The following is a 17,310-nucleotide window of genomic DNA, read 5'->3' as shown; positions in this document are numbered from 1 at the left end:
TTTAAAATGATGAAGGATATAAACAATTGTTTACAGTATGCACATGCACAGCGACACCTTCGGCGACGATGACAACTACAAGTTCCACTCTTGGCATATTCACTGGGGCAGCGATTCTGAGCCTGGTTCTGAACACGAAATGGATGATAAGCAGTTCGATGCTGAAGCTCATCTTGTTCACTGGAACACGAAATATGGGGTAGGTCTTATCGAAAGGATCCTGCATCTTAACTAAGTCTGTAATTCTTTTGACGAAGCCGTCGGGAAAGGTGATGGGCTCGCAGTTCTTGGATTTTTCATCGAAAAAGAGAGCGAAAACGACGCTTCAGGTAAGAAAAAAAAACAATTATTTCTTAGCAAGAAAATGCTTCTAGATGACCATGAGCTCGATCGATTGATCAAAAAGGACGTCGACGAAAATGTTCAAGAAATGGACGCACAGGTCAATCCTCAGGATAAGAGCTTGATGGAACTCTTTGTCAACAATGCTGACACTTCTCAATTTTTCCGGTAACTTTCAACTTCGTTTTATTTTCCTGATTTTATTTATTTAAGATATCTTGGAAGTCTGACTACTCCTAAATGCCAAGAAGCCGTTGTTTGGGTATTTCATTTGATGGAACTATATCGTATGACTATATTATCTATTATTTTGAGCATCTTAGTAAAATAATTTTTCAGACAGTTTTTGTTGACCCGATCACCATCAGCAAAGAAACCTACGATCACATGATTGTAAGTCTTATTCAATAAAATCTTCAGCCGACTTAATCCTTCAGGTGATGACCAAAGACTCAAGCGACACTTCCCTCGTCAAAAACTTCCGAAACGTCCAGCCAGTCGAAGGCCGCGAAATTACGCTCTACACTGCTGTTTCCTCCGCTTTGTCGACTTTTGCTTCACTCACAGTTCTTGCTCTTGCTTTCTTCCAATTTTTCTAAAGACAACTTTATTATTTTGAAATTAAAATTCAACGATCTAATTTGACTGTCTAAAATAAGCACTTGTCGTGGATAATACAGGAATTGAAAGCGCTATGGTTTCAGGATATAAGTAGCGGATTTGGGAGACCGGAGATTTCCGGAATTTCTTTTGAGAAAGATTCTTTTGACAAAATATAGTTCCTGGAGATCGAGGAGATCTTTCAGAAACATCTCAGTTGAAACAAGGACAATCAATATTTTCCAAAGAAGACCTGCTTTTATTTAAATCTGAAGAAAGACTCAATATTAAATTGGAGTTTTTATTATTTATATTCATGAAAGCTTGATAGTTGCAGAAATGAAAGCAGACAGGTAAGCGATTTTTCCTCGCGAATGATTGTTTTCTTTCTTTACTTGAGTACAACGGAAGAAGTCCAGGAAGATGGGACGGTGTAATCGTAGTCGCCAGCGCTGAGATCCGGCTCACAGAGTTCGAACTTAATTATTTTTTAGAATTAAGTAACTTAACAAGAAACTCGAGAATATTATCATAAAACATTAAAATTTACCTGAGCATATTCGAGCCATCCATTGTGGTTTCCGTTGGCGTCCATAACATCGTACTGGAATGCGTTAGTCGTGCAATCATCATGAGTAACAGATCCGTGGCCGTGGTGAGCAGTGACCTAGATAATTTCGATAATAATTTAAATCGTTAAAAGAATCTTACGTTTTGGATGAGGACTTCGTACTTGGGGAGGTCTCCTGGGTAAGTGTGACTGTTGATTTCGATCCAAGCGATGTCGGCTCCTCGTCGCTTTCGTTCAGCGTCGTCCCATCGGTCAAGTCCGTAGATTGGGAGATTGTATTGCTGGTGGGATCGGGCGATGTCGTAGTTGAAGTTGCCGAGGAGTGGTCCAGGGTGGGGTTCGCCGTCGGCGTTTTCAACACAATCGAGGGAGGGTGAAGCCCAGGTCTCGGCAGCAGCAGTCATGTTGACGGGAACAAGTTCGGTCTCGTTTGTGTCGGGGTTGAGTTTTTCTTCCCAGCATTGATCCCTTCGGAAGAAGTAAACGATGTCGTGCTTGTTGTCGTGGCTCATTCCTTCGATACCAGTCCAGGTATAGCTGTTGGCGTCGAGATCGGTGGCATTTGGAATGGGGAAAGAAGAGGCGACGGTGAGCATTTGAATCACGTTGGCTGGAGCGTCGAATTCCAAGGTGCACTCATGATTGATCATTTGATAGTCTCTAGTGATCCATTGGCATCCGCAATGAGGGGCATGCTCGTTGGCTGGCCAGCAGTTAGGGCCGTTAGTGTCGGGATCCTCAGTCTTATAAAAATGTTAGAATTCGGTTCTGCCGCTAAATTATAAACATCACACTAATTATAAGCCTACTAATTAAGTGTTTCGAGTTCTCTTTATCTCTTATACTTACGGCGTGGGTAAGAGCGATGAACGCAGCAGCAACCTTCATTTTTCGAATAAAAATGGTTACAAAGTCGGTTTTCTTTGTAATGAAGTTCTGCCGCACCGGTCGTTGCTTTTATGACGGTACTAGCCAGCGAGGGCGCTCATGGCGCATACAGATATTTTACCGCTTGGAGTACCAACGTTTTTTTTTACGAATTTCGATAAACTGAGTGAAATTAATTTTTGAATTTAATAAAAACTTCAAAGTGTAAAATTGAATTCTGATTCTATACGGGTGTGAAATTCCAATAAATTGGTCGTAATCAGAATATTTTAGATTTTATTTTATCTTCATGATTTTTGCAGAAAACGAAAACAGACAATTGTATGATTTTTAATCGCAACTGATGATTTCTTTTCTTTACTCAAAGGAGTGTAACGGTAGAAGTCCAAGAAGATGGAACAGTGTACATGTAGTCGGCAGCGGAGAGATCTGGTTCGCAGAGTTCAAACTAAATTAATAAACGATAAAAGTTAACTCTTAATGAGAAATCTTATCAAACTATTTAACAAACCTGAGCATATTCGAGCCAGCCATTGTGGTTACCGTTGGCATCCATGACATCGTACTGGAATGCGTTAGTCGTGCAATCTTCATGAATAACAGTTCCGTGACCGTGGTGTGCGGTGACCTAGGAAAATTTTCATAAAGACTTATGTTATATAAAGATGTTTACATTTTGAATGAGGACTGGGAAGTTGTCGAAGTCCGCTTGGTAAGTATGGCTGTTGATTTCGACGTAAGCGGAGTCAGATCCTCTTCGTTTTCGGGAAGATTCGTCGTCCCATCGGTTGAGTCCATAGATCGGAAGATTGTAGCTCTGGTGGGATCGAGCGATGTCGTAGTTGAAGTTGCCGAGTCGAGGTCCGGGGACGGGTTCGCCATCAGCAGTTGGGTTGCAGTTGAACTCTGGCTCAGCCCATGTTTCCATCGCCGCTTCCATGTCGATTGGAAGTCGAGTAACGCCATCTGGGCAGTTGTATTCGGGTGCGGTGTTGTTCATCAGATTTCCATCGGCATCATATTCCTGCTCCTTGCATGGAATCCAGCAGGCGTCTTCTCGGAAGAAGAAGACGATGTCGTGCTTTTCCTCGTGACTCATTCCGCTGTAACCAGTCCAGGTGTAGAAGTTTGCGGCGAGATCGGTTCGCTCTGAAAGAGGGAAAGAAGAAGCGACGGTGAGCATCTGGAGGGCATTCTCCATTTCTGGTTGCTCTGGATGTTCAATCATCGACCATCGAGCAGTGCACTCTGAGTTGATCATGCTTTTCTCTCGATCGATGAGCTGGCAGCCACAATGAGGAGCATGCTCGTTAGCAGGCCAGCAGTTGAAACCAGCTGGGTCTTCGGTCTGAATAAATTCACTTTAACAATGTTTTCGGCCGATCTCTTCTCTTTTGTTTAATTCTATTATTGTACTTACGGCATGAGAGAGGGCGAGAAAAGCAGCAGCAACCTTCATTTTCGAATAAAAATGCTTACAAAGTCGGATTTCTTTGCAATGAAATTTTCAGCACCGGTCAGCGTTTATATACCAGTACCTTGACAAACGAGGGCGCCCGGGGTACGTATAAGTATATTTACCACTAGGTGCATGAGTATCTCAATGATTTCTAAAGGCGAACCCAACGAAACCATCGAACTAGATCTGAAATGTCGTCAACTACATGTATCATGTCGAAATTCTGCTAATGGGGCCACCGCAAAATCATCAACGTTTTTGCCCTTCGAATTTGTCACGGAAGCCCTAGAATTGACGTTTACTGAATTTGTTTAGACGAAAATCTTGACAAGCTTTGAATAGATCCAGGTCAAGGTTTCATTTTTTTATTTTTAGAAATTAATTTTACAAAATTTGACTAAAGAAGAAGGAGGAAATGAATTGTCGTTGAACTGTTTATTATCTGAAGTCTGGGCATTAACAAAACCGCCCTTTTGAAGATTCAGAAGTTAATTCCATGTCATTTTATGCGCTGCTGGCCGAAAGATAAGCCAAGCACGGGTGCTCAATCCAATTTGCAAACTAAACAAGCCGCACCGTCCCGTCACGTTGCTCCCAAAGCGGATTTATTCTACGGCGAAATTCAATTTCACCAAAAAGAGTAACGTGCACGAAAATTTTTTCAATCACGTTTTTCAATCACACGAATCATTTATTGAACTCGTGATTTAAAAATGTTTGAATCTTTGTTGAGGATTGAATTTTTATTGCCAAAAATTCATTAAAAGAAAAATATATTCTTAAAAGAATATATTATTTATCATATGATTTATGAGTCATAAATCTTTATCATATGATAAAGGATTAGGGTAAGGGTTTGTCAAATAGAGTATCGTTAGGTTAGTTCGTTTTTTTATTCACTGAAAAATTCACAATCCAACACTGATAGGATTATTTGCATAAAGATCGATAAGGATGTTGTCAGCGGTGTTGTCGATCGGGTTGACTTTCGCCTCGTGTTGCTCGCCAGTGTTATCACTGAAATTCATGGTAATCTTACTGGCTGACCGTCTAAGGGACACTTCAGATAAGGAAGTGAAGGAAGTTTTAGACAAAAAGGGCGGGTCATTTTTGTTTGCCATTTTGTATAATATCCTCCGTTACAGATAAGGTACTTAAACGAAAGGAGGCACAAATGACTTGGTACTTACAGTCCTGCCAGTACTTCATCCAACAAGTAGCCATTATATGGGTTAAAACTCAACGCTGCTTTGCCCAAAAAGCTCAAAATAAAAGTCACTTGCATGATTCAATGGTCAACTCTAAGACAAGTTTACTCTGGCTTGAAATACTGTCCAAATTTATATCAAACAGCAATCAATAATTCAAGGTCCTCTTACTGGTCGCAGAAAAACACGAATTCGGGATGAATTGTTAATTCTCAATTCTGCTAAATATTTTTATTAAAAAAGATGAGACACGTGACAGATGTGGCGAAATAATCAGATTACGATAAATTCAGAGAGAAAGGACAGATGAAACATAGTTTTCAGTTTTGAGTAAACTTTTTTCGATGACGTCTAAAACACGCAAATTGAATGTTACCGCCACATTCTGAAACAGATATTTGCGGCTGCTTGTTGCAAGCTACTAATTTTCAAATCGATCATACTCGAGTCAATGACCTTTTTAAATTTTTCAAAGCTCATCAGAAGAGTCTTTCCGGATTCTTGGAAAAGGTTAAATTTAATCCCGCTGGTGCTCACAAAATTTGTGTATATACAGTCGCTCGTGTCAAGTACTCGGTACTGGCTACCGTGTCCTATGTGGTAGTCGTATCAACCCTGGTTTATTGGCAAAATAGACTCTTTTTTTTCGAAAATAAGCGGCTTCAAACATTGTGCCTTCACTTTTTCTTGTGTTATAAAATTCTGACAAAGTAGAATATATGTAATAAAGTGTCTGGGGAAGGAGATCCTGAACTCTGACAGGAATTCTAGACAGATTTCATATTTAGAGCAAGAGTTAAAAATTTTCGAAATCAATCTTTTTCGACATCTGAGAGTGACAACATGAAGTCTAATTATTGATCAGAAAAATGAGCAGCTTTAGAATCCGCATAACGGAAGCACGTGGCAGAGTTCATAGACGCCACGGCGGTGTAGTATGGTGGTACCACCATGTCAGATAATAAACCACGCTCTCTGGCTTTGAGAAATAGTAGCGCCCTCTGCGGTTCCTGTGGCACCATAAAAACGCCGACCGGTCCAAGTCATCAAATTAAACGAAGAAAAATTGCTTCGTTAATTGCTTTTTATTGCAGTCCAGATTGACGATGAAATTAGCAGCTTCATCCATCGCTGTTATCAAAGCTCCAAAGGACGAAAAAATCAGACAAAACCTCATTGATTAACTCAATGAGAAGGATTCTTCCAGAATGAGATGGACAAGGTCAGATCCTCAGGAGACCGATGCTATTAAAATGGTGATATTCGCCTCGAAATCCCGGAAATTTCAGCCTTTACTTGATTCGAACCCCCGCGAACGGGTCTGATCATATTCTGTTCATTCTGCATAATTCCGAACTTTTTGAGGTTGCAGAGTGATGAGGGGATCCTCTAAAACATCCCCCGCCATCAACTTTTAGTGGTTCCGATTTTCACCTCTTAAACCTCTTCAGCTCGTTATCTCGTGGTCCGGAAGCAAGCGGTTTTGGAGCGCAGACGTGCCGTTTCTAGCGCCCTCCGCAGGACTCGGACAGCTTAAAAATCGTTGACCGGTAGCTTGGAAATTTATTGCGAAGAAAACTGACTTCGTTCATCCTAAAAATTTTTTGAACATGAAGATCGCTGCCGCTTTTTTCGCCCTCACACAAGCCGTAAGTTTCGAGAAAAAAAAAAGAAAGAAAGAAAAACAACAAGCCTTTTATTTTTAATAAATCAAAATAAGCCTTACCCCTAATTTAAAATTTCCATTCCTAGACCGAGCAAGATAGTGGCTTCCACTGCTGGCCAGGAAACGAACACGCGCCTTACTGCGGCTGCCAGAAGATCCTCCGAGGACCTGAGTACAACATGATCAATGCTACCTGCACTCTGACCTTCCCTGATCTCGGTAACCACCCATTCGGCTCTGCGACTGGATCTGATGATCTCCAGATGCTCACCATCGCTTCTTCCTTCCCTCTTCCCCAGCAAACCGACCTTTCCGCCAACACCTACGTCTTCACTGGCTTCGAAGGCCTCAGCCACGAGAACCAGCTCGACATCGTCTACTTCTTCCGAGACGACCGATGCGTCGACCCAACCAACTACGAGTGGGATCGATTCGTCGTCAACACCACCACCTGGGGCGACGCTGAAGTCAACTGCGTCGACTACGGCTACGCTTACGAAGGCCCTCTCCTCGGCAACTTCAACTACGACATCGCTCGCTCGCACCAGCAATACAACTTGCCAATCTACGGACTCGACAACGAAGCCATCGGCGTCGTCGAGATCAACGCTCACCAGGTCAACGAGCCATTCGAGGTTGCCGTCCGAAACGTTTCTGCTCATCACGGTCATGGAGAAACTACCCATATCGACTGTGAAAACACCTTCCAGTACCAAGTCGATGCCAACCACGGTGGCATTCTCGAGTATGCTCAGGTAAAGTCTTCATCCTTTTTTCTTTCTCTTATCGTTTTTTATAGTTCGAGCTTTGTGAGCCAGATCTTTCCGCTGACGATTACGACTACACCGTCCCATCTTCCTGGACCTCCCAGATCCTCCTTGCCTAAATACAAAAATGAATCTTCTTCCTGAATCGAATATCGAAAACTCATCAACTGTTACTATATCACACTTGAGGATTCTTTAAACTTGACAAGAGCGAATTCCTTCTGCCACAAAAAACATGCGAAAAAATAAAAATTCCAAAAGCAAACCATTTCTTCCTCCTTCTTATGCAGCTAAATTAACCACGAGAGGAGCGTTTTTGACAGTGACGATTTTGCGGTCCTACTTGATGCTTAATTATTCCACGGTTCTGACTCAGGAGTCCTCAGTGAATGACGTTTTCAACCGCGATCTCGGACAGGGAAGTTCAAAACGAATAATAGTGGAATGTGCAGATAGCGAAGGCGTAGAATCGCTTTTGCAAATTGATAAAATGGTTCATTATCGGCGAAAAATTTTGTCGAAATTGGAAGCAAGTTTTTCATACCTAATGCTGAATTGCTTGAAGAATGAAAAAATAATAAAAAGGGTCACTTTCTTCTTGACTCACGTATTTATTACAAATTTAAATGAAAGCAGCAAAACCACAGAAGATATTCTAGCAGTTATCATTGTTGCTGATTCATGGCAGGGTTCTGGCAATGCATTTCCTTGAGTTTCTTTATTTCGTTTTGGAGAACCTTGTTTTCTTTCTCAAGGACTTTGACTCTTTCTTCAAGACCAGAAATATACTCTTTCTTCCTCTGGCGAAAAAGTCTAGCAGCTTCAGAGTTTTTCTTTCTTCGATTTTCCTTGATTGTCTCTTTGTCTACTTCTTGCTCAATCTCGTCAACTGTCGGGTAGTAAACAGCTCTTAGAGAAATGGTAACTATGAAAATGACTGATTGTTTTTACCTTTGACCGTTGTTAGAATTTAAATTCTTAATTTTGAGATTCTCCGGCGCTGGTCCCATTATTATCCTCGTCATTTGCGGCTCCCACTTCACTGGTACAACTTAAAATTGAATTTGACGAACAAGCAAGTTTTCAGCTGTACCTGTCTGCAGTGGTGTTAGGTTAACCCTGTCATCGGGAAAAAATTCTGCCGTCGGAATCGGAATTACGTCTGAGATGGGGTACTCCGTATCGTCGAAATTCATAATGAATAAGCTCAAATTTTGAGCTCTCTTAATACGAGCATTTTTAAATCAATAAAGTTGTTCACAACAAAATTTTTCAGAGTCATTTTTCGAGCAAAGATAGAAACTGATAAAAGCGTCGTCGATTATTCAAGATCCTTCTCTTTTCATCTCTCGCCCTCCCTGAGAACTTTTGTCTGACAGATTCCGAAGGGCGAAAATGGAGAAGAAAAAGTTTCTAGTTTCGCGTTAAAGCCGGCTCAAGAACATCTGGCGCGACCTTTTTCTCTCTAGATTTCCTTTTTCTTGCAGCGCGCGCCAGCTCGAAACCCACTCACCTCCCAATTTTCTTGGAATCCGATAGGCTGGCCGAATCGGAAACCAAGACTTTCGACGAAAGTTACTCCAAGAGATTCCCCGAAATCTGTAAATATTAAAAAGGCAGAGATAAGCAGAGATGTCCGAACTCAATCCCAACATTGACGAATCTATTTTTGGCCTTGAAGAGACCGAAGGAATGTTTTTCAATTCGAAATTCTTTGAGGAAATAAGTATTTTCTGAAACAAAGAGAATAATCTTTGAAAAACACAAATAAGGGCAAGCTCAGCCTGTCTATTTCGATGCATCTAATCCGCCCCAACAATCACCTGCGAACCAAAATGAATGGATAAACCCACCTACCGAAGTAGAGTCATTTGAGGCCTGTGGTTTCACCTATTCCGGCCAACCATCGCCGAATATCATTTATGAAGAGGTATCAATTTTATTCAAAATCATCTTGATAACTCCATCAGATACCCAACAACACCATCCTCGGTAGTGGAAATCAACAAGGACAAGGCCGCGGTACAATCAATCCATCGATGATGGGACACGTCGGAAATGACTACACGAACATGGATCAGCCACCACCCGGAAACTTCAACGGCTCAACCCCAATCAACGCTGGAGGCAGCAGCTGGAACTTCAACCAGTTCCAAAATCCGGAAATTGGACTGCCTACCGATGAGCATGGAAATCTCATTGTCCCCCAGCGTGGCCAATCTTGGGACAATACTCAGTCTTCATCCCAACCAATCACCCCAAATTACCCTCAATCATTTACCCAGCAGTTATCCGAACAGTATAATGGAAACAACCAGTTTTCTCTCCAAACCGTCTCCCAACCATGCGGCTCTTCGGGACAGATGTCTTACCAGAATCCCCAGTACTACAATCAGACAACTACAACTTCCTTCAACCAGATGCCAGTCATGTCCTCCACAAATCAAGGCGCTCCGGTCGTAGTTGACGAAAACTGGAGCGGTGTAACAAAGTCCGACCAGCTTCCGGCACATCACCTTCTCGTCGAAATGCCCAGCTCCAGTGGTGATCAAGCTCCTGATGACGATTCGAACGAGGTTTGAAATCTTAACACTCCTTTCATATAAAATTTTGATAGAATTTTAATCAACCGCGATCAACTACTGCTTTTAATCCACCAGCGGTATCCAAAGCTCCTGGAAAGACAGCTGTCGAAGGAACAAAGCCTCGACAAGGGTACCTGAACCACCCAAATTCAACAACACGCGAGCAATTCGGATTCGGCAGCCGACGGATTACAAGCGACGACAATGACGGATTCGCCAAGCTTGCTGCGGCTCAAAGAGTCAGGTAAAAGTCAAGATTTTTTTCTGAAATACTGAAATACTGTTGTAGCTCTGCCGGTGAAAATCAACTACAGGTCCGGAGAAAAGCTCGGCAAAACTCGTTCAATAAAGAATCTCGCGATAGCTTGGCTGAAATCAGAGGGCAGTTGAATACGATTCAACTGAAAGAAAAGGAAAATCGTGAACACGAAGCATTGATCGTTAGTGTTTTCATCTATTCTTATTCCTTATTTTCTTTAGAAAGCACAAGAAGAAGCGCGCGCCAAAGAAGTCGAAAAAATGCGACAAAATGCCCTCAGACTAAAAGAGCAGGAAGAGCTCGAGCGAAAACGAAAGGAGCAAGAACGCCTCGACGCTCAGAAGAAGGCCGCTTTGCAGATAACTCCGAATCAAGGAGACGTAATTGTTCTTGACGGACCTCCAGCTACACTTGAGTTGGCTACAGCAGCTGCTACAGTCCTGCCTATCGAGCCGTCCGTCCCTGTCCTCGAATCTGATGCTGACATGGTTATTCTCGAGGAAATCCAGCAAGCAGATCCAATGCCGCACGAGTACCAACACGAGGTCATCACAACGCAGCAAACGACCGATCTGCGACATGATTTTTCCAATGATCACTTTTCTCACGGTGGACCGTCCAATGGAATGGTTGAGTATTTTCCTACAGGTTCAACTTCCGCGACGATCACGAACCTTGAAGATCGCCCTGGGCCATCAAATCAGGTAAGAACTCGAATTTCCAATTGCCAAATATTCAACAAAAATCGATAGTACGACAAATTGCCAGAAGCCGAAAACACCACATCCAGCCAGGAAAAAACATTGCAAGAAGCCGAAAGAGGTGTCAAACCTTTGCTGACCTATATGACCGATTGGCAGACGAAGTGTAAGTTCGATATTTTTAACATGCTTCTTTCAAGCTAGAATTTCTTCAGGCGATGAAGCAATCATCGGCGCGAATATGGGCGTGAAATTGCGGCAAATGGTGAACAAACAGAAAGAAGCGGGCTATTTTGCTTTCCTCGGGGAAACGATAAATTTCTTCATCAAACAGACTGAATGTCCGCGAATAACCGAGCGTATGCTCAAAGCGCACGACAAAGTCAAGGGAGTGGTAAGATTCGAGACCAGTCTTATGCTTACTTACGCTTGAATCCTTCAGGAAGGCCCAAATACAGAAGAGCACGAGCGTATCAAGAAGAACATGAAGACATTGTCTCAGATGTGCAGAGCAATGCCACACCTTACCGGCTATGTCCACGAGGAAATTAGTAAGTCGGCTATTTTATTCGAACTTTGATTAATCTTCATCTCTTTTCAGTGAAAGGAACGCTAGAAGTTTACCTGAAGATGAATCAAAGCGAACGGGCCTGCTGGGAAATAAAACCAAATCCAAGGAATGAAGGAGTAGCGCAAAATGCCCCGAAAGCTCGCGCTCCTAGAAAGTATGCAAAGGCGCGCAGAAGCTCTAATCGCCCACGAGCCGCAGCGGCAAAGTCTTCTGCCCCTCCCGCTGTCCCAACCCAACAGTCTGAAGAGGATGATTCATCCGACGAGGAGCAGAACATGCGCGTCTTTCGCATTCCAGAACCTTCTTGTTCGAAGTGATCTATCAAGCTGTTTGAAGCTTCATTTCATGTATAATTTGGTTTAATTACTCCTGTCCTTTTTTCGTTGACGGTCAACTTGATTTATAACTTCTGAAGAACCTGTTAACCCCACCCTCTTATCCTCAGCGTCCCCCTTACAAATCGTTTAAATTTTAATCTGTGGAATTTTCTTGTCAATAAACACTATTTCCTGCCAAAATATGATGATGATTTGAATCAGAATATCCAAAAATCATCGTCAACTTGAAGCATTTCAATTAAATTTCCTTTATTATTAATTATATAAATCAGAAAAATGTACAAAATGTGCGGTTCCCAACGATTCCTTTAACGGGACTGAGAAAAAAGAACAGAAATAGAGTGTGAACAGGATTGAATTATTTATGCATTAAATAAGATCTAAAAAAGAAAGATTGGTTTTTCGCCGATGGATTTCGCTTTTCTGTAGAGCTTGGAATTGGACAAAATGGAAAATGTTGCACCGACTTCGAGTTTTCTTCGTTTTTTGAGGATTAAATAAGTTTCTTGGTTGATGGTTTTTGTTGGAATCAGGAGATTCGGAGCTATGGTTTAAGAGCTGGATTGTCTTTAAATGGGTCTACTGATGTACTGAATAACATCCATTTTGTCTACAACACTCGAAAATCGGTCCCACTTTGGGACTCCCCATTATTACTTTCAAATGATCGTTTTTTAATAATAAGAGGCTATTTCGGAATGTAACCTAGAGACCCATTCCTCGACCTTTCGCCTCAGTTCCAGCTGGCGCACCTGGCAAGTTGACCTCTCCATTTTGTTGAACTGGATACGCCTGAGGCACTTGCCCATTAGATTGAGCATACGTTCCATTGATTTGACCCGCTCCATAATTGCCGTTCTCCAGCGTCTTCGCGTAATCGTAAACCTCGAAATCCTCATCCGTAGCGAAATGTTCGAAGCGGATTCGCGTCGGCAGAGGGCCGCACAGCACGGCGAGGCAATTCTTGAAGTAGGAGCCGCGGTCGAAGGGGTTGAAAGCGTCGGGCTGACGGCGAGTGTCCCAGGAGCCCTAGAATAATTCGCTTTATTTAGATATATAAAGAGCTTTAGTTGTACCTTTATGTCCTCGTTGGTAGTAATATTGAAGAAAATGAGGTATGTGTGGAATGAAGTGAGGCCAAGAACGGACCAAATCGAAAGAAAACACGTGACGACTTCAATTAAAGAGCCCCAAGAATCTTTCATCGCTAAAAAATGATGCTCGAAACAGGCTCAAAAAGGTAAAGAAAGAGCTAACCTTCGATAAAACCGCGTTCTTCTTGGCTGTTTTCGTCGACGATTTCTTTCGAGTAGAGGATCAGGTGAGCAACAGAAGCTGAGAAGATGAAGAGGCACAGAATGCACAAACTGACGAGGAACAAATAAAAGTAGCGGTAGTTTCGCTCTCCGACGCAATTCCCGACCCATGGACAATGATGGTCGAATCTAAAAACGTTCTTGAGGGGGTTCTCCTTCAACCCTTCTCTACCTGGAAACGCAGTTATTGCAGAGAGAGCAGTGCGAGGCCCGCGGTGGTCTGAAGAATCTACAGGTGTAACAGTACTTGAGCTTGATGGTCATTCCGTTGACGGTGACGATTTTGTGGCGCGGCTTGTTTAGCCGTCCCGTCTTTTCTTCTTCTTCCTTGATGATCTGCTCGACAGCTGAAAAGCCGTACGTCAGAGGAGAAACAAGAGTTAAATGTCAGACAAGTCGAAATATATGGCTACTTTGGAACAAAAGATGACTCTCCCTAGATGAATACCACGACGTTGGGGTTCCGAAATCCCTTTAGAGGGTGTTGAAGAAGGAAAGCGAGAGGTTCGGGACGTTTCGGGGGCTTATTAGGGGTCCTAAAGGCGTAGCCCCCTGATAAGGAGTGGGGTTTCCTTATTCGGATAAATGTCCTATCTAGGAAAGGCTATTCTAGGCCTCGGCATTTGCTTTGGTGATTGTATTTACCGTGAGCTTCGGAGTTCGTCGCCCTTGTGATGATACCAGGGTCGCTACACGCAGTTCGCAGCAGAAAGCAGATCGAAAAGACGGCCAAAATAGCACCGGCAAGAATCACCAGCCAGCCGAGGTGGATCTTTGCATAAGTAAGGCGACATTCGAAGGCGAAGAACAAAGCTGAAAAAGAAAGATTAGATGCTAGTCCAGAGGTCCTTGATTTTGGAAGCTCCACTCAAGCAGTGTTTAATTATTGCTGAAAGAGCTCCTCAGTGTCCTTTGAAGACTAATTGATTAATCTAACTGGTGTTGAACCAAGATGTTCGTCTTGGACCTGTGGGACGCGTCTTTTCCGTTTTACACTTTTCTGTGTTTTCTCAGAATACAATCTCGCTTCTTACAGGTTCAAGATCCCAAATCATTCAGTGAATAACTGTTCATATGTACAGTAGTTATTCTTTTTAAAAAATGCATGACATAAGCACAGTAGCTCTCAATATTGATATTTATATAATTAAAAAACAGTTTACCTGTTGCAAAAAAAGTGGTGAAATAGACTAAAGTTGAAACCTTTCAACTGTACTATCAGATTATATCGACGTTAAATATCAAAATAATCAAAATAAAATATCAAAAGGAAACTAAATTAAGCGATATCAGTTATATCATGCAAGATATATCATAACTATCAATGATAGTCTATCATGACTCATGATTCATGAGACTAAACCCACTATGAGCATATAATCGTATCAAAATGATTCAATTATCATTTATTTTTTATTCATTAAAAAATAAATAATTTATTTCTGAAATCTGAAAAAATCCAAAAAATGTGCTAAATTATTAAGTTTTCTAGCGCTAAACTGTTTGTTTACCTGAGCAGGCAATAATCAGGAAAATGGTAAGTCCAAAAACTCCAGAATCATTCGCCATCAAGCATCTTCCATTGCAAAAGAATCGATTTCGCCCAGCGAAAACTTCCCACTTCCGCTTTTTCGCATTTTCGCCATTTTCTGTCATTTTTTCTCTTTTCTTTTCGTTTTCATTTTCTTGTCCGCTTCATCCAAGGCTCTTTTCGCAAAATTCCCCTTCTCTAGAATCGTTTTTATTTTTGACTGTATTTTCTTTTTCCGAGCCGAAAGAAAAAAATCGCGTCGTGAATCGGGCGCGGGAAAATCCGTAGGCGGCGGAGGCGCAAGCGGAATTTGCTCTGTGCAGAAGAATTTTCGGATAAAGAAGCAGACTTTTTTCCGGAAATTCGGGGAAAGTCTCGGTTTTCTCGGGCACGAAGAATTCATTCAGAATAATTCTCCCACGAATGGAACTGTTCTGCTAGTTTTTTTTTTTTGAATAATTTATCTTACAGTCATAAAATCGATAAGGGCCTCCAGTGTAAGAACGTAAAATTTGCAGTTTTACGCGAGCGGACTCTCGATTTTATGACTGTAAGATAGAGGTTCAATAAGAACTCTTTGCAGAACAGCTCCTTTTTGGGGGGAACTATTCTGAAAGCATAATTATTGTTATAATTCTTGTTGTAAAGTCTCGGCCCGTCAACCTGTGTAGAAAGCCTGAGTCAGGATTTGGAAGCGTATTCAGAAGGATCGAAAGCTCTTCCAAATCCTGACTCAGGCTTTTGATGATGCCAGATTTCGATCCCATTTAAAAAGTCCTGATTCAATTAAAGCTTCGCATGAGAGCAGAAAACTTTCGTGAATCCCGTGAGATGAATTCAGAAAAAGAGCTTCTTAGATCATTTACCATTTGAGATCAGAGCGGTTCGCGTAAACCGCGAGCGTAGAGAATGAGTTATTCGAGGAGGGGGCAGAATACCGGATGCGGAAAATCGAAATTTTTATGCAAAATTTATTTTCATTTAAAATTACTTCAAACTTCAGCCTGAAGGAATAATTGAGTTTTGGTCAATTTTGAATTGAGTCAAATAAGCAGTTTTTGGGCTGTGATCGGCAACCTGTCTAGAAGGCCTAGAGACAGCTTTTCATTCAGGCTTTGTCAGCCCTCACTCAGGATTTATACACAGGTTGCCGAGCCGAGATTTTCATGAAGAGCAGTTATTGGAGTCTTTTGTAGATTTAGTGGAAATTTGCAGTATCTTTGTAGCGCTCAAATATCAAAAATATGCATCGAGCTGACAGGGTCTGCAAAATGCTCCCCAAAGATCACGTTTTGCTACTCAGACCGTAAAGAAACAAATCATGAAAAACGCACTTTTATTTTTCAATTTCTTCATTTCAATAAATTGCAAAAGACCATCGAGATTTCTTCCTTCAGCTTCGTTCACGAAAATCGAGGATAAAATGAACGTTGAGTTCATCAAGAAAGAGATCATCCACAAATCCAACGATGGCGTTTTAACCGTTTCCTTTGACGAGAAAAAGATCGAGGAGCACTTTATTGAGGCGACGGTGCCGGTAATGTTCAGAATAACGAGGTTCAACATTGGTTTGCCGAAGAGAGACTGCTCGAGCTATGCAAGCCTGAGTTTTGAAGGGAGGAAGACGGGCAAGTTGTGCGGGAGAAGACATCATATTTCGAACTGGATTCACTACTGGACTGATCTTCCAAGAAATGGTCGATATAAAAGTGAATGAGGAGTAAAAAGGAACTAAAAGTAAGGGCGACTTTCCATCGGTTCTTTATTATGGTATGCAGTAAAAATGGTACCTTTTGCTTTATATCACGGTTCTTCAAACGAATTGATTGGCATTTTAGAAGACTAATTTTTAAGATATTCGTAAAGAAGATCTTCCGGTTTTATTTAAATCAATTTTTCAATGTCATCTGTTTCCGATCAATATCAAAACTGGGTTCTTCCCAGATATGCATCTCTTTATGCGACATAAATTATGCACTTAAAAATCTACCCCTATTTATCGACTTCTGAAAAGCAAGAAACTCAAGCTAGAAATCGTCAGCTTCGATGAAAACATGGGAGAAATCAGAATCAGATGGAGACCAGCATCAGAAATACCAAGCGTCAAGTTGAAATCAACGAAGACTTGCTCAATCGGTAACCCTTTCCCAATCATTTCCTTCTTTATTTTCAGATGACATACACGATTCTCTTCAAAGCTCGAATTTTTTATGCAAAGAAAATGCGGCAAAATTATTGCGGAAGATAAAAGTATCGCCATTTTTCTCGAAAATCCCGCGAGAAATCGAAGAAAAATGCTCTCCTGGTCAGAATTTGCCTTGCCTTGCGAAAAACAGCAATGAAGAAGATTTCAAAAAGTTTCTTCTTGAGATATTTGAGACCAAAATCGGTGGATGCAATGAAAGAGTCAGTTCGAGATGGAAACGGCAATTTTCAATCTTTGTGGATTTTTGAAATGATGCTTTTTTCGGAGACCTTCAGTTATTAATAAATAGACTTGATGATTTT

At 41.6% G+C, this 17,310-nt stretch overlaps 7 protein-coding genes and 1 long non-coding RNA gene across 10 annotated transcripts in view; 3 read left to right on the top strand and 5 right to left on the bottom strand.

The window, feature by feature from the left end:
• Positions 1-17,310, top strand: part of LOC145699672 (carbonic anhydrase 2-like) — a 79,177-nt gene that overhangs the window by 453 nt on the left and 61,414 nt on the right. For 2 of the 3 annotated variants that reach the window (XM_081776945.1, XM_081776942.1), the window contains exons 4-9: positions 37-199; positions 245-329; positions 375-510; positions 556-604; positions 682-735; positions 780-980. In XM_081776945.1, the coding sequence (XP_081633071.1) occupies positions 37-199; positions 245-329; positions 375-510; positions 556-604; positions 682-735; positions 780-941 (649 nt within the window). In that variant the 3' untranslated portion in view covers positions 942-980. Of the gene's footprint in view, positions 1-36; positions 200-244; positions 330-374; positions 511-555; positions 605-681; positions 736-779; positions 981-17,310 lie in introns of those variants that run through there. The other variant, XM_081776943.1, reaches the window with a different exon arrangement.
• LOC145696430 (uncharacterized) lies at positions 1,230-2,437 on the bottom strand. The gene is made up of 4 exons (XM_081773464.1): positions 2,363-2,437; positions 1,654-2,256; positions 1,493-1,609; positions 1,230-1,420 (listed from the first exon to the last, which is right to left on the bottom strand). The coding sequence occupies exons 1-4, from the start codon at positions 2,399-2,401 to the stop codon at positions 1,334-1,336; spliced, it is 846 nt and encodes a 281-aa protein (XP_081629590.1). The 5' UTR covers positions 2,402-2,437; the 3' UTR covers positions 1,230-1,333.
• LOC145698751 (uncharacterized) lies at positions 2,674-3,889 on the bottom strand. Its single transcript, XM_081775969.1, has 4 exons — positions 3,822-3,889; positions 3,075-3,749; positions 2,913-3,029; positions 2,674-2,849 (listed from the first exon to the last, which is right to left on the bottom strand). Exons 1-4 carry the CDS (start codon positions 3,858-3,860, stop codon positions 2,763-2,765), a joined length of 918 nt encoding a protein of 305 aa, XP_081632095.1. The 5' UTR covers positions 3,861-3,889; the 3' UTR covers positions 2,674-2,762.
• Positions 4,739-5,158, bottom strand: LOC145700778 (uncharacterized). Its single transcript, XR_014134225.1, has 2 exons — positions 5,051-5,158; positions 4,739-4,877 (listed from the first exon to the last, which is right to left on the bottom strand). It is a non-coding gene; the product is annotated as an uncharacterized LOC145700778 (long non-coding RNA).
• Positions 6,592-7,766, top strand: LOC145696436 (uncharacterized). The gene is made up of 3 exons (XM_081773472.1): positions 6,592-6,717; positions 6,821-7,489; positions 7,534-7,766. Exons 1-3 carry the CDS (start codon positions 6,679-6,681, stop codon positions 7,618-7,620), a joined length of 795 nt encoding a protein of 264 aa, XP_081629598.1. The 5' UTR covers positions 6,592-6,678; the 3' UTR covers positions 7,621-7,766.
• LOC145699986 (uncharacterized) lies at positions 8,167-8,720 on the bottom strand. The gene is made up of 3 exons (XM_081777252.1): positions 8,595-8,720; positions 8,453-8,552; positions 8,167-8,410 (listed from the first exon to the last, which is right to left on the bottom strand). Exons 1-3 carry the CDS (start codon positions 8,695-8,697, stop codon positions 8,167-8,169), a joined length of 447 nt encoding a protein of 148 aa, XP_081633378.1. The 5' UTR covers positions 8,698-8,720.
• LOC145697550 (uncharacterized) lies at positions 9,134-12,124 on the top strand. The gene is made up of 10 exons (XM_081774772.1): positions 9,134-9,227; positions 9,274-9,431; positions 9,472-10,077; positions 10,119-10,330; positions 10,376-10,526; positions 10,567-11,049; positions 11,098-11,212; positions 11,262-11,440; positions 11,489-11,597; positions 11,648-12,124. The coding sequence occupies exons 1-10, from the start codon at positions 9,134-9,136 to the stop codon at positions 11,932-11,934; spliced, it is 2,394 nt and encodes a 797-aa protein (XP_081630898.1). The 3' UTR covers positions 11,935-12,124.
• Positions 12,646-15,054, bottom strand: LOC145699669 (palmitoyltransferase ZDHHC9-like). The gene is made up of 6 exons (XM_081776940.1): positions 14,783-15,054; positions 13,917-14,084; positions 13,444-13,618; positions 13,213-13,400; positions 13,032-13,162; positions 12,646-12,984 (listed from the first exon to the last, which is right to left on the bottom strand). The coding sequence occupies exons 1-6, from the start codon at positions 14,925-14,927 to the stop codon at positions 12,661-12,663; spliced, it is 1,131 nt and encodes a 376-aa protein (XP_081633066.1). The 5' UTR covers positions 14,928-15,054; the 3' UTR covers positions 12,646-12,660.

This window comes from Oikopleura dioica, chromosome 2 (genome assembly GCF_907165135.1).
Source record: "Oikopleura dioica chromosome 2, OKI2018_I68_1.0, whole genome shotgun sequence".
NCBI classification, from domain to species: domain Eukaryota; kingdom Metazoa; phylum Chordata; class Appendicularia; order Copelata; family Oikopleuridae; genus Oikopleura; species Oikopleura dioica.
The sequence above is the reverse complement of the archived record's forward strand: the minus strand, read 5'-3'. Positions and strand labels throughout refer to the sequence as shown.

Excerpts from the sequence above, each read along its gene's own strand:
- LOC145699986 (XM_081777252.1), bottom strand. The coding sequence starts at position 8,697 with ATGAATTTCGACGATACGGAGTACCCCATCTCAGACGTAATTCCGATT. Across the intron at positions 8,553-8,594 it reads CCTAACACCACTGCAGACAG|TTGTACCAGTGAAGTGGGAG; the intron begins GTACAGCTGAAA and ends TTCAATTTTAAG. Across the intron at positions 8,411-8,452 it reads AATTCTAACAACGGTCAAAG|AGCTGTTTACTACCCGACAG; the intron begins GTAAAAACAATC and ends CATTTCTCTAAG.
- LOC145696436 (XM_081773472.1), top strand. The coding sequence starts at position 6,679 with ATGAAGATCGCTGCCGCTTTTTTCGCCCTCACACAAGCC. Across the intron at positions 6,718-6,820 it reads TTTTCGCCCTCACACAAGCC|ACCGAGCAAGATAGTGGCTT; the intron begins GTAAGTTTCGAG and ends TTCCATTCCTAG. Across the intron at positions 7,490-7,533 it reads GCATTCTCGAGTATGCTCAG|TTCGAGCTTTGTGAGCCAGA; the intron begins GTAAAGTCTTCA and ends CGTTTTTTATAG.
- LOC145698751 (XM_081775969.1), bottom strand. The coding sequence starts at position 3,860 with ATGAAGGTTGCTGCTGCTTTTCTCGCCCTCTCTCATGCC. Across the intron at positions 3,750-3,821 it reads TTCTCGCCCTCTCTCATGCC|ACCGAAGACCCAGCTGGTTT; the intron begins GTAAGTACAATA and ends GAATTTATTCAG. Across the intron at positions 3,030-3,074 it reads TCCCAGTCCTCATTCAAAAT|GTCACCGCACACCACGGTCA; the intron begins GTAAACATCTTT and ends AAATTTTCCTAG.
- LOC145697550 (XM_081774772.1), top strand. The coding sequence starts at position 9,134 with ATGTCCGAACTCAATCCCAACATTGACGAATCTATTTTTGGCCTTGAA. Across the intron at positions 9,228-9,273 it reads GAAATTCTTTGAGGAAATAA|GGCAAGCTCAGCCTGTCTAT; the intron begins GTATTTTCTGAA and ends AACACAAATAAG. Across the intron at positions 9,432-9,471 it reads CGAATATCATTTATGAAGAG|ATACCCAACAACACCATCCT; the intron begins GTATCAATTTTA and ends TAACTCCATCAG.
- LOC145699669 (XM_081776940.1), bottom strand. The coding sequence starts at position 14,927 with ATGACAGAAAATGGCGAAAATGCGAAAAAGCGGAAGTGGGAAGTTTTC. Across the intron at positions 13,401-13,443 it reads TGCAATAACTGCGTTTCCAG|ATTCGACCATCATTGTCCAT; the intron begins GTAGAGAAGGGT and ends GAACGTTTTTAG. Across the intron at positions 12,985-13,031 it reads CTACCAACGAGGACATAAAG|GGCTCCTGGGACACTCGCCG; the intron begins GTACAACTAAAG and ends GAATTATTCTAG.
- LOC145696430 (XM_081773464.1), bottom strand. The coding sequence starts at position 2,401 with ATGAAGGTTGCTGCTGCGTTCATCGCTCTTACCCACGCC. Across the intron at positions 2,257-2,362 it reads TCATCGCTCTTACCCACGCC|ACTGAGGATCCCGACACTAA; the intron begins GTAAGTATAAGA and ends CATTTTTATAAG. Across the intron at positions 1,610-1,653 it reads ACGAAGTCCTCATCCAAAAC|GTCACTGCTCACCACGGCCA; the intron begins GTAAGATTCTTT and ends GAAATTATCTAG.